At 43.7% G+C, this 11,841-nt stretch overlaps 2 protein-coding genes across 2 annotated transcripts in view; one reads left to right on the top strand and one right to left on the bottom strand.

Annotated features, from left to right (window-relative positions):
* Nucleotides 1-6,287: 6,287 nt before the first annotated feature.
* On the bottom strand, nucleotides 6,288-11,810 carry LOC121462143 (translation initiation factor IF-2-like). The gene is made up of 3 exons (XM_041673560.1): nucleotides 11,780-11,810; nucleotides 10,431-10,789; nucleotides 6,288-6,763 (listed from the first exon to the last, which is right to left on the bottom strand). Exons 1-3 carry the CDS (start codon nucleotides 11,808-11,810, stop codon nucleotides 6,758-6,760), a joined length of 396 nt encoding a protein of 131 aa, XP_041529494.1. The 3' UTR covers nucleotides 6,288-6,757.
* Kat6a (lysine acetyltransferase 6A) overlaps nucleotides 10,402-11,841 on the top strand; it is a 78,556-nt gene continuing 77,116 nt past the window's right edge. The window contains exon 1 of the mRNA XM_041673933.1: nucleotides 10,402-10,515. The gene's annotated coding sequence lies outside the window, so the exon portion shown is untranslated. The remainder of the gene's footprint in view (nucleotides 10,516-11,841) is intronic.

The following is an 11,841-nucleotide window of genomic DNA, read 5'->3' as shown; positions in this document are numbered from 1 at the left end:
ATGAAAAATCTTTTTTTTAATCCCTGGTACTATTTGGAATTCTTTAATATTTTGTATTTGATAATAATAGATCCAGTCCATCATTCTTGTAGCTGGTGTTTACCTGGCCTATCTTTTTTCATTCATTTACTCAATCCATATATTTTTATCTAGAATCTATTCCTTGTAGATAAGAAGTATTTGGTTCATACTCATAGCCAGTCCAACAATCTCTTCCTCTTAACTGTATATTTTGATCATTTATGTTTAATATTTTCATCAATATGGTTAAGTTTAAATATTTATCTCATTATAATTTTCTATTTTTCTCATGTATTGTTCTCTTTATTTCTTCTTTTGCTGTTTTGGGGATTCAATTTTATTTTCTATTGGCCTATTTCACTTTATTTCAATTTTATTTATTTTTTATTGTTGTTCTGGAGTTTCAAATATGCACTTTTAGCTCACTATAGTCTCCTTTTAAATAATATTATCCACTAAATATATGGTATAGGAAACACATGACAGCAATTCCCTTCCCTATTAGAAATTCACCCATTTTACCTCTAGGTAAGTTTGTTCCTTTGTATATACACTTAGAGAACGTTTGTTTTCACTGGTTGGGGTCAGTCAGTCAGTCAGTCAGTTGAATGGTAATACACACATTGGGCCCCAGCTAAGGCAGACTAGTTACTACCAAGAAAGGCTTACATTTTCACCTGGTCAGCCCTAAGAAACAATAACACTATGGATGCTTTTCATGTCTGTCTATTTTTCATTTTTAGAACTACCTTCAAAGGTGTTGAACCATAATCCTGTGGTTATATGAGACAAGTAAACTACACAGAAAGGCAAAGTCAGCGTTAGAATCCAGATTTTCCTGGAAGCCAGTGCTTTAAATACGTACTTTTTTTTTTTTGGTGTGTTCTTTTTCCTATACATGTTTAAAATGATGAGCACATGACATTTCAAAATGGATCTTAACAATGTCTTAAAAATTAACTGTTGGCAGAAGGCTGCTTGTTGGTTCCTGGCTGCCCAGCTAGCTTAGACCTGAAATAATCACACATAAACTGTATTAATTAAATCACTAATTGGCCCATTAGTTCTAGCTTCTTATTGGCTAACTCTTATATTAATTTAACCCATTCCTATTAATCTGTATATCGCCATGTGGCTGTGGCTTACTGGGTAAAGTTCCCAGCATTTGTCTCCTGTGGCTCCATGGCTTCTCTCTGACTCCGCCCTTTTTTCTCCCAGCATTCTCTTTAGTTTTCCCCATCTAGCTCTGTTCCCCTATAGCTCTGCTATAGGTCCAAAGCAGTTTCTTTATTTATCAGTGGTAATCACGGCACACAGAGGGGACTCCCACATCAACTAACTCATCCGGTTTTAAAAATGGAAGCATGCCCTGTATAAAGGAACTAAAATTATATAATCACAGTAGTCAAAAATAGCTAGTTAATATTTTGATGTATTCCTTCGTTAAGTAAATTGTCTCTTTTTAAAGATCTTTTTTTATGCATATGAAGTGTTTTGCCCACATGCTGTTTGGTGCCATGTACTGCCTGATGCTCATGGAGGCCAGAAGAGGACATCCCGGGAACTGGAGTTACAGACAGTTGTGAGCTGCCATGTGGATCCTGGGAACTGAAACTGTGTCCTCTGCAAGAGCAGCCACTGAGCCACCAAGCCACTGAGCCACGTCTCTGGCCCTCATTTCTTGTTTCTACAGCTTAAGCTCATAGCACATACGTTTTAAAGTATGGTTGACAAAAGTTTGACTGAATGGCCAAAGAAGTGACAAGTATTTGCCAATCCAGTTATCTACGGCTTTCGAGAGGCATCAGACACACAGGAATACACGTCGGAGGAAAGCACAAAGTAAGAGATTAAAATGCTGGTTTTATATAGTTGAGTCTATGCCGCACAGAATAATAGACATAAGACAGTCTTATGTCACTTAAATTATACTCACATTATTATACTCACAACAATAAACACACACTGTGATGGGTAAGGGAGGCTGTTGACAGAAAACTGTCTGTTTTAAAAGATGTAGAAAGTTGTTTATTTGGGGCCTGCAAATGGATTCAAGTTTCCCTCAAAGACATGTTTTACTATGGAGGAGGCTACATGCATTTTTATAGTCAAATTCATTGATGTGGTGGGAATACTGGCTAGCCTAAATGATTTGATAAAGTCTCTTTTATGGGTTTTAGATATCCTAGCGTTTAGTTTCAGAGGTGGTGGGGAGTAGAGGCCTGCTAAGCTTAGTGCGAACTGAAAAGGTTATCTGATAGAATTAGATCAGATACAAGATTTAAGGTAAGTGATCATTAAAGGGCATAAGATAGCCAAAGGTAATTTTGCCCGGTGTCATCCCATCTCTTCACGATCACCAGAGACTAGGTAGCCAAGGTCTGGTAGTCTGCAGGATCTTTAAAAAAGATAAAGAAGAAACCAGAGGAGAAAAATGGGGCCATCAGTGAGTGGGGAGGGGAGGAGCAATAGAGAAAGGAATAGCAGGGTACAGTGGTGTGAAAAGGGCGAGGGAGGCCTTTAATTAAGGAGGAAGACAGAGATTAATACACAAGAGCGCTATGTCCAGCATGGCTCCAGGGACAGACATGACCAGCACGGTGAGGGAATGAAGGAAAGATAGATAAGTGACATAAAGAAAAGCCAGGGAGCTGGGTGGTGGTGGCGCACGCCTTTAATCCCAGCACTCGGGAGGCAGAGGCAGGCGGATCTCTGTGAGTTCGAGACCAGCCTGGTCTACAAGAGCTAGTTCCAGGACAGGCTCCAAAACCACAGAGAAACCCTGTCTCGAAAAAACCAAAAACAAACAAAAAAAAAAACAAAAAAAAACAACCCCCCCCCAAAAAAAAACAAGAAAAGCCAGGGTTGGAGCTGGAGAGATGGCTCAGGGGTTAAGAGTACTGGGTACTCTTCCAGAGAGCTTGAACTCAATTCCCAGCACCCAAATGGCAACGCATAACTGTCTGTAACTTCAGGGGACTGGATACTCATGGCAAATAAATAAAAATAAATAAATTTTTAAAAAAAGTGAGGGACAAGTGGTCTGGGTTCTTGGTTGGGGAAACATCAGTGTTTATATACAGGGTTTCATAGAGAGTTGGGATTATTACATACAGATAAACAAGGGGGCAGAGTTTATGGTGTAGATCTAGAGCAAGGACAGGTTTAGCTAATCTTGGTAGGAGCAGCCTCCGTAGAGGAGCAATCTCCAGGCCATAGCATCAGTGGGAAGAAAGCTATGGTGGACATTCTCTTCGCGCAGTGTCAACATTCATACCAGAGGAAGCTTTGCCATTCGTCTCTCAGTCTGAGGCTGTGATTTCCTTGACATGGCCACGTCACTGTCAATAGAACGTCACTCACGTAGGGGGTCCTGCTCCCTACAGAGACGGAGGAGGGCAAATTAGCAGTAAGGATGGCTGAAAAGTCACAAGGAACCACATTCTTTTCTGCTTATAATTAAGTATAACAAATATAATGCATATATGTATATTATCATATATATATATTATACATAAATATAGTTTAAGTAAAAATTTCCAATCTGGGCTGACAATACTTCCCCCAAGAGCCATAAACTATCTAATACCAGGTATGAGAAGCCCCTTTTGAGTTGTTGGTCGCGGCTGTCCAAGTGGTCCCTAAAACATACAGACAATTGTTGTTGCCCTTGCCTACTTCCTAGAGGGTGAAGATAAATCTCTATTGTTATAGATACCATGCACTTAGGACAAAGGACCCATAGGATCAAGGCAGATTCTGACCTGAAAGTCCCAAGGACTAGCTTTCAGGGAACCAGAAGGCACCATGTAAGCTTCCAAGGGAGGAACACAATAGTCCTACTGAGCTGTTATGCCTATGGACTACAAAAACGACTGGCATAACATTTTATACATAAAAGTGCAATAAGTGCCTTTCATCCTTTGTAGTAACCAAAAGCATTTTATTTTAATTTACTAGGCTCCCAATTATTTTATAAGAAGTTTTTTTAAAAAATGGGAGCGGGGTTCAGAAATTAGTGTTTTTTTTTTTTTTTTTTAACAGTTTTGGGATTTTTTTTTCCTTGTTTTTATTGCGCTATACATTTTTCTCTGCTTTCCTTACCAAACCAACAGCTTTTAAAAACCTACTCTACAAGGTACTGGAAACCTGCTAACCATCAAGGGTTAGTGATTTCATGGATCTTAGAGGAGAACTACAAGGGTTCATCTGTTTGAATACTTGGTCCCCAGTTGCTAGAGCTGTGTGGAAAGGATTAGAGGGTGTGGCCATTTTGGAGGAGGTGTGGCCCTGTTGGAGGAGGTCCATCCTGGAAGTGGGCTTTGAGATGTCAAAGCAGAAGGGGTGGAAAGATTTTCAGAGCTAGGACAGGAAGTTTGCTGTGAGATCGTGTCACCTAGAAATGTCTGAGAAGCTCCACTCATGACATCTCATCATGCTGCTTTAGTGTGACCTGAACAAGGCTGACACCAACAGACAAGCTAACATGGAAGGGAACTATCTCCCAGGGTCCTCACTCTAGACAAAGCACTAGGCAACCAAGGAATGCTGCCAGTGGGAGAAAGAACCTTCCCAGGGAAGAGCTCCCAAATTAGTTATCTAATTAATTTTTATGTGTATGTGTTTCTGTTTGTGTGAATGTATGCCATGCTTGTCCAATGCCTCCAGAGTCCAGAAGTGGACGTTGGATCCCCTGGAACTGGAGCTACAGTCAGTCATCAACCACATGACAAGGAATTGAACTGAAGTCCTTTGAAAGAATCACAAACGCTCTAAACTGCTTAGCCATCCTTCTAGCTTCCATAATTGAAATATTTTAATTAACTCAGAAAAAAGGCAAGATAGAACAAAAGATACAAAATGGATTAACCAGAATAAAACAACAAAACATAAATATGATAAATATAAGTCTAAATTTTAGCAGTTATTATATTACATGTAAATGTACCAAAATATTTCCAGTGAAAACATGATAAAGTTGGTCTCTTTGACTTTTGAACTGACCTGCAATGCATAAAACATGATTACCAAGGATAGCTGAAAAGCAGGGATCTCTAGAGCATATTAAGGTGTGGATAAGAACTGGAGAGAAGCTATGTCTACAGAGACTGAGTCATGCGAATGTAGCGCCTCGGGGAGAATGGAATGTTGCTGGTCCAAAGGCTAATCACCTTTTCTTGAGCTAGCTTTAGCCGGGAACAGCTTCCTGTGATTGATAGATAAGAACCTTCTGAAATTTTAGTGTAGCAGACTACTACCAAGCCCAGAGCTAAGAATGTCTCCAGATAGCATCTGACACCTACCGAAAAGCTTCTCCCACCTTGCTGTAACCACTTGGCTAAAGAACCCACCACTGTATTTGAAACTTGCCTTGATTTAGGACTCTCTTTGTTCTGTAAAACTCTAAAATATCATGAAATTGCTTCCACATTGGAACACGGAATTTCAGGTAACCTAAACCCGTGTTCCCAAGCTGTGGTCATTTCGAGCAGCTCCAGAATAAAGCAACCCTCATTCCCTCTATGATGAGAACGGTGGGCTTTTTATTGACTATTATGGAGTCACAACATTGGGCTCAGAGAATGGTCAAGTGTTCGCTGGATGAGCCAAGCACCTGCATCGCTCCCTCCCGTTTTGGTTGATGGTTTGTCTATTCTGAGATGATTGATTAAGGACCTAATTTGATAACTACCTATTTGGTCTGCTTTCAAGAATTTCATTTAAGGTCTCTTAGCTTGTTTGCTTTGAAAGCATTTTAAGACATTTTGTTCTGTTTTGTTTGTTTCCTTTCTGGTTTCAAGAGGCATTTTTTTTTTTTTAAATTTGAAGGCATTTTGGTTTTTTTTTTTTTATCATCATTTGGCCTCTGTTTACTGACACTCCTCAAATGTCTAATTCTGTTTCTGCCCTGATTTTTCTCCGGTGATATTGTCAGACTTGTAGCTTAAGCATTTTATGAGTGCCTGATCTGATCATGAGGACACCAAGGAGGCACTTGTCCCTTCCTATCCGAGTGTCAGGGAAACACCCCACAACATGCAACAGAGACAAACCATATTCTTAGGTCAGACAGAATTTTATTGGAAGACACATAAAAGGGACTTATTGGCCACCAATGTCTGGAACACACATTTGTGTATATAGGCAAGATAATCCTCAGGTTCGGTGGGAGAAGATGGTGATTTTAGGGTCGAAGTTGAGAAAGCAAGCCCCAAAAGTAGCACATAAAACCAACCCAAACACACATTCCCTAGGTAGCACAGACAAGCAGATTTTCTTTTGACTTAAAGGGTATCAGAGGCAGTTTATTCTGGAGCCATTCTGAGTGACTGTGGCCCAGGAACACAGATGTAGGTTACCCCAAATTTCATGTTCCAACATGGAAGGAAGTTCACAAAGTTTTACATAGTTTTACAGAACAATGGAAGTCATAAATCAAGGCAAGTTTAAAATACATTGGTGGGGAAATCACAGAGGCAGGTATAGCAAGATGGGGAAAAGTGTTCTATAGGCCTAATATGCTACCTGGTGACATTCTTGGCTTTTAAGTTAATAAATTACAGGTTTTATCTATTATTCACCTTTGACACAGAGGTAGGCAAGGAATAGCTGTTGCGGGGCTAACGCTAGCCCAGATTAGGTAATTAGTTCCTAGACCTGCAGCATTGCAAGCTCTCCATCTCATCTGCAGCCAGGCTCTGCGGACACAGCTTCTGTCCAGGATCCTCATACAGAGTTATCCCTGTGGACCAAGGACCACATTTTGTGCACGTGGGAACCATGTTATTTGTTAACTATTATAAGGTCATAGCCTAGCTCACTCCTGGGATCTGATGTAGATGAGGCTGAGGAGTGGGCTGGATAGCTCTTTTCAGATGAATAGCCATTAAGAAAGAAACTCCTGATCATATCACAACTATTAGCCATTATGACACATATATGAATTGTTTTTCTTGCGCCCTCTTTATCTGACATAACATTTACATGTGACATATATAACAGCATTATCAGACCAAAACTTAAGTAATTCAGTAATTGTGGCCTAATGGTGTGAAGGTAATAGATCAAGGTCGCATGTCTAAAATAACAAAACTTTGCCTAATTTACAATCTAGATTGACTGTATGTTGCCCCAGTATTTACAGTTATTTCAATTCTATGAGCTATCTCACTTGTATTTAAATGCTTAGAAACAGAACTTTGAAAGGAGCCACTATAGTATTGCCTCCCCACTTAACTAATAAAATACAAATACTCTTTAATTCATTTTTAAATCTTGGCTAATTGTCCTTGTATCCAAAATTAAACATCAGAACTTAAGGTAACTGCATCAGGAATGCTGTTATTAGAGATTGATGCCTTTTGTATAACTTGGATAAAAATGGTTTTAACACAAGTCTTTGGGTCTCTCTAGCTAGAGTAAGCGGAGTTCAAGTTTAATTGAAAAAATAATTTTTTCATTTTATCCAAATATAGATAATATGTGTGCATACACACACATATGTGTATAGTGAAAACTCCTGAATCTTTTAAACACCAGTTTTGAATAAGGTAGGGGCTTAGGGTCGACAAAGTCATAACAAAAAGGCATGATCAAATGAAAGCATGTAATATCTTCACTGGGAACTTTATGAAAACCAAGGTTAGTATTATTTTATCACTTAGAAATGTTTCAGGTAAAAAATACTCAAAATCATAGAGAATTTTAAGATCTAATTACAAAAGCCTTTTTTTTCCTTTTAGATAGTCATTGCTTTAACTATAAAAAATTCTCTTTGGAGAGTTATACCTATTTTGAATATTCCTACCTAATTAGTGATTGTGAAACTTGCTTTAATGAACAAGTATTTAAATGTTTATACAACTTAGTCTATTAGATAACATATAAGACAAATATCATAAAGGGTTTTAACTGTGATAACTAACACTAAAACCACAGCCTTCATCTACGGATAAGGAAAACCAGAAAACTTCATCAACTAAAAGGAAGACAGCCGTACATCAAAGGCTCCCTTCCGACGGAAAGATCAGCACTGTATCCAGGCACTGAGTTCACCCCTGCGAAGTTCAAAAAAACGCCAGATGATACTCATCTTCAACATCACTGACCACTGAGTACAGAGTAATGACTGTCTCTTACTTTTTGGTTCTTAAATACTTCAGTAGTTAGATTTTTCAAACTGTCTATGATATTAATATTCCACCTGGTAAATTTCTAAGTGATAAAAAATACTAATCTTGGTTTTAATGAAGTTAAAAATGAAGAAATTATGTCCCGGGCCATAGAATGGATCCAGAATAAGCTTAAACCCTTTAAGATGAGAGCTGTGGGTTTTTTTTTTGGTTGACAGAGGAAATAACCTTCAACTGTCTGAATTGTCTCAAAAAAAATCAACAAACAAAACAAAAATCTCTAACAAAACCTAAGAGTTACGCTAAAATAAATCCTGTTGTTTTTTGCAAGGGAAGAAGACACCTGCAGTCTTCTTCCCTTGCAAAAATCGATTTCTCTTTGTTGCAAAACTTGCAAAGATCTTTGAGTATGCCATTTAGCAACATGTATCTAAAAAAGTCCTATGTGTGTCCATTCTTGAAGGCCAGAGGATGCTACTAGGTGTTTTGCTCCACCCCCCCCCCATATTCCCTTAAAACAGGGTACCCACTGAATCCTCAGCTTAGGGGTTATCCTTCTGTCTCCAAATTTGTCTTCTAATAATACTGTAATGTAACCCAGGACTTGGCAATAAGCGATTAACGGCGACTCAATAAACCTCTCCACAACTGGTTATGTTATCAATGTCAATGTCAGTATAGGGCACTGCAGGCCCTTCATTTGAGTTTTCCAGGCTATTACTAATATGGAAAGGCTTTAACTGTCTACAATGCTTAATCGTCTGGCCAGGAGTTAAGAGTGGAGAAGGGCTACATAGATCTGAAAGCAGAGAATGAGGTTTTGAAGCGAGACATGAGGTGAGGTGTAAACGTATCTCTCAGCAGCTCACAAATGTTTATTCACCAAAAGTGAGTCCTAACCTATGTACATCATGTATGACTCCGAGGATGCCAAAAGCACTGTGGAAGAACATTTGTCTTGGAATGCATTAAAATGATTAGGACTACACCTTAGTGTAAAGTGAAAAGTAAATACCACGTTAGTTAGGAAAAGAAAGCAAACACCAAAGAAATAGCAGCAACTAACAGGTGTTTTTTTTCTTTGTCTTTTTCTTAACGCAAAGCTGTGATAAAATGAGACCCGGGGGAGGAATCTAGGAAGGGGACACAAAGCACATTAAAGTTGGGTAGCAGCAATTCACTTCATAAACTGTTGTACATTTAATGTCTTTCCAGCAAAGGGGTGTGTGTGAGAGAGACACAATCTCTTAAAAAGTTTTTAGTGGATCAAGACAAGACAAAGAAACAGGTAGCCAAGAGACGACAGAACTGGCCTGGCCAAGTGTCACTTTGAGGTTCAGTCATCAGTGTGGACAAGCAGAATCTGCACAGGGCACGAAAGGACGAGAAAGACCCGGGTTCCAAACGCAAGTGTGTGTCACAATAGCTATGTGACCTTGTCTGAGTCCTAGAAATTGAGCTCGGTATGTGCTGTTTCTTATAGAGATGTTTCCAAGGAGGTCTAGCAGGGGACAGGGGTGTGCCTGGGTGGGCATCCTGTTGGTTGACAGGCTGTCCAACTTCATGCCCTCTCCCCTTGCTGGCCAGACTATATTCTTTGAACCACGGGGACTATAAGTTTGAGTGCAGAGGGAGCCGAAAGGTGAGGGCAAAAGAAGGAACTTGTGCCCCTATGCCACCCGCGTCTGCCCGCGCAGCACCGGGGCTCCGGGAGCCACCGTGGAGGCCCCGCACCACTGAGACGGACGCGGTGCAAACCCGGGCGAGAGCAAGTGCCCAGGATTGGAAACAAACGCCGCGCGCGCGGGGTCCTCCGAGCCGCCGAGCTACCGGTTTCGGCGACGCGCCGAAGCCGCCCCACCCAAGCGCCGGGCCCCAAGTTTCCCGGGCTATGTCATCCGGGTGCACCTTCCGCTTCTGGCCTCGCCATCCGCCAGACCTCAGCACCGGGTGGAAGGAGGAGGGACGCCCCCAGCTGTTGGCCTCCAGCCCGGCCAACTCCCGCTCCCAGTCTGGCTTCGGCCTTTTGTACCCGCCCCACGTGACCCGCCCAGCGGCTCTTCCCCCTCCCCGGCCGCCCCGCCCTCCGGCCCCGGCCGGCGACAAGCCCGCTCTTCCAGCTACCGGCCTGCCCTCCTCCCGCGCCCCTCGGCTCCTCCCCTCCCTCCCGCGCAGGCTGTTCCAGCTCCCTCCCCAGGCAGCCGTTCCCTCGCGACGCTCCCCTCCCCCCGCGGCTGTTCCGCCGCCTGGCCTCCCCTCCCCCCAGTCGGAGCTCACTGTCTCCAAGATGGCGGCCGTGTCAGTTTGGGGCATCTCCGCTGTCCGGCCCGGGCCCCCGGGATCCCGGCTGTCTTCCCCCCAGGTAAGTGGCCGAGGGGCCTCCCCCGGTCGCTCCCAGCTGCCGAGCCCGAGGCTAAGCTGCCCCGGAGACTCGTCGGGCGCCTCGCAGGGTCGGCGGGCTGCTGCAGGCCCCGCCGCGGCCTGCGCCGCCTCCCGCTGCTCTGCGCCAGGCCTCGGGCTGGGCGCCGCGGCCGCCCCCTCGCGTCCGACTCCGCGGCCCAGCCCGCGCCACCCGCCCGCCCGGTCCGCGCCTCCGCTTCGCCGTCCCTCGCTCCGCCGGCGGTCCACTCTGGGAGCTGGCGCTCACGGGCGGCCGGCGGCCAGGCCGCGGAGCCTGGGGCTGCTGTGCGGGCTCGCCCGCTCTCCCTCGGGGGCGCGCCCGCCGTCCGCCCGCCGCTCCCGGCGCCGGGCGCGCACTCCGGGCTGTGCCGAGCGCGCGGAGACCCGAGCGGGCTGGAGCCGAGCGGGGTGACAGCCTGGTGGGTGCTGTGGTGCGGAGCAGGCGGCACGTGTGGTGTTGTGTCTGTTGGACTGTCAGCCCCGGGCCGGGACGGGTGGCGGCGGCTTGCCTGTCAAGAGCTCTGCGACTTTGGGCCGGACCTGCCCGACCTGTCAGGCTCCGTCACAGCCGGTGTCCCATCGCTGCTCTTTGGAGCCGGCCCCTTGGAGCTTAGCGCTTGGAGCTGGGGACAGAGCTCACGGTGCTCTTAACTCCACGTGATTTCATTGTTAACTTACTCTTTGGGCTCTGTTTCCATAGAATGGGAACGGCGGAACAGTCCGTTGGCAAACTACTCGGCTCGGCCGCTTCAAGTTTTTAAAGTTCCCTGGGCTTTAAATCGAGGGCGCGAAGATGGGTTTTGGGGTGGGAGATGGAGCGGGAAGGGCTTTTGGAGCCGGCTGGTCTCGCTTCCTAGCAGCTAGTGGACTTTCTGAGAGTTAGGGTTCAGATTCTTAGCGCGTTGGTTTCGCAGACCTGGAGATTTTTGAAACTTCCGGCCGGAAGGACAATGAGTGACTGTCATTCATTCTTTACCTGAAATCCTAACCACATAGGACGTTCCCACCTTCTTAGATCCCAATTCTCATTATTTTAAAGTTAATGTCTTTAAAAAAACTTTGCTGGAGTAGCAATCCTATTTATTCTCTAAAGACCTTCTCCAAAGTGAAGCTTCTTTTCCCCCAGGGGACTTCTTTTAGCTAGCTAATTTTGAAATAAACTTTGGCCCCAGGTACTAATTTTTTTTTTTTTTGGTTTTTTTTTTTTGCACCCTTCGCTTTCTTACCAGAGTTATAGTACTGTTTCTTCCCCAACATGTATCAATTTTCCTTTTGCTTTTAATGTCAC

The sequence above is a fragment of the Microtus oregoni genome, unplaced genomic scaffold, assembly GCF_018167655.1.
Source record: "Microtus oregoni isolate MIOR12 unplaced genomic scaffold, Mior012 000024F_ref0000369, whole genome shotgun sequence".
Lineage (NCBI taxonomy): Eukaryota > Metazoa > Chordata > Mammalia > Rodentia > Cricetidae > Microtus > Microtus oregoni.
This window is presented reverse-complemented; position numbering and strand designations above follow the sequence as displayed.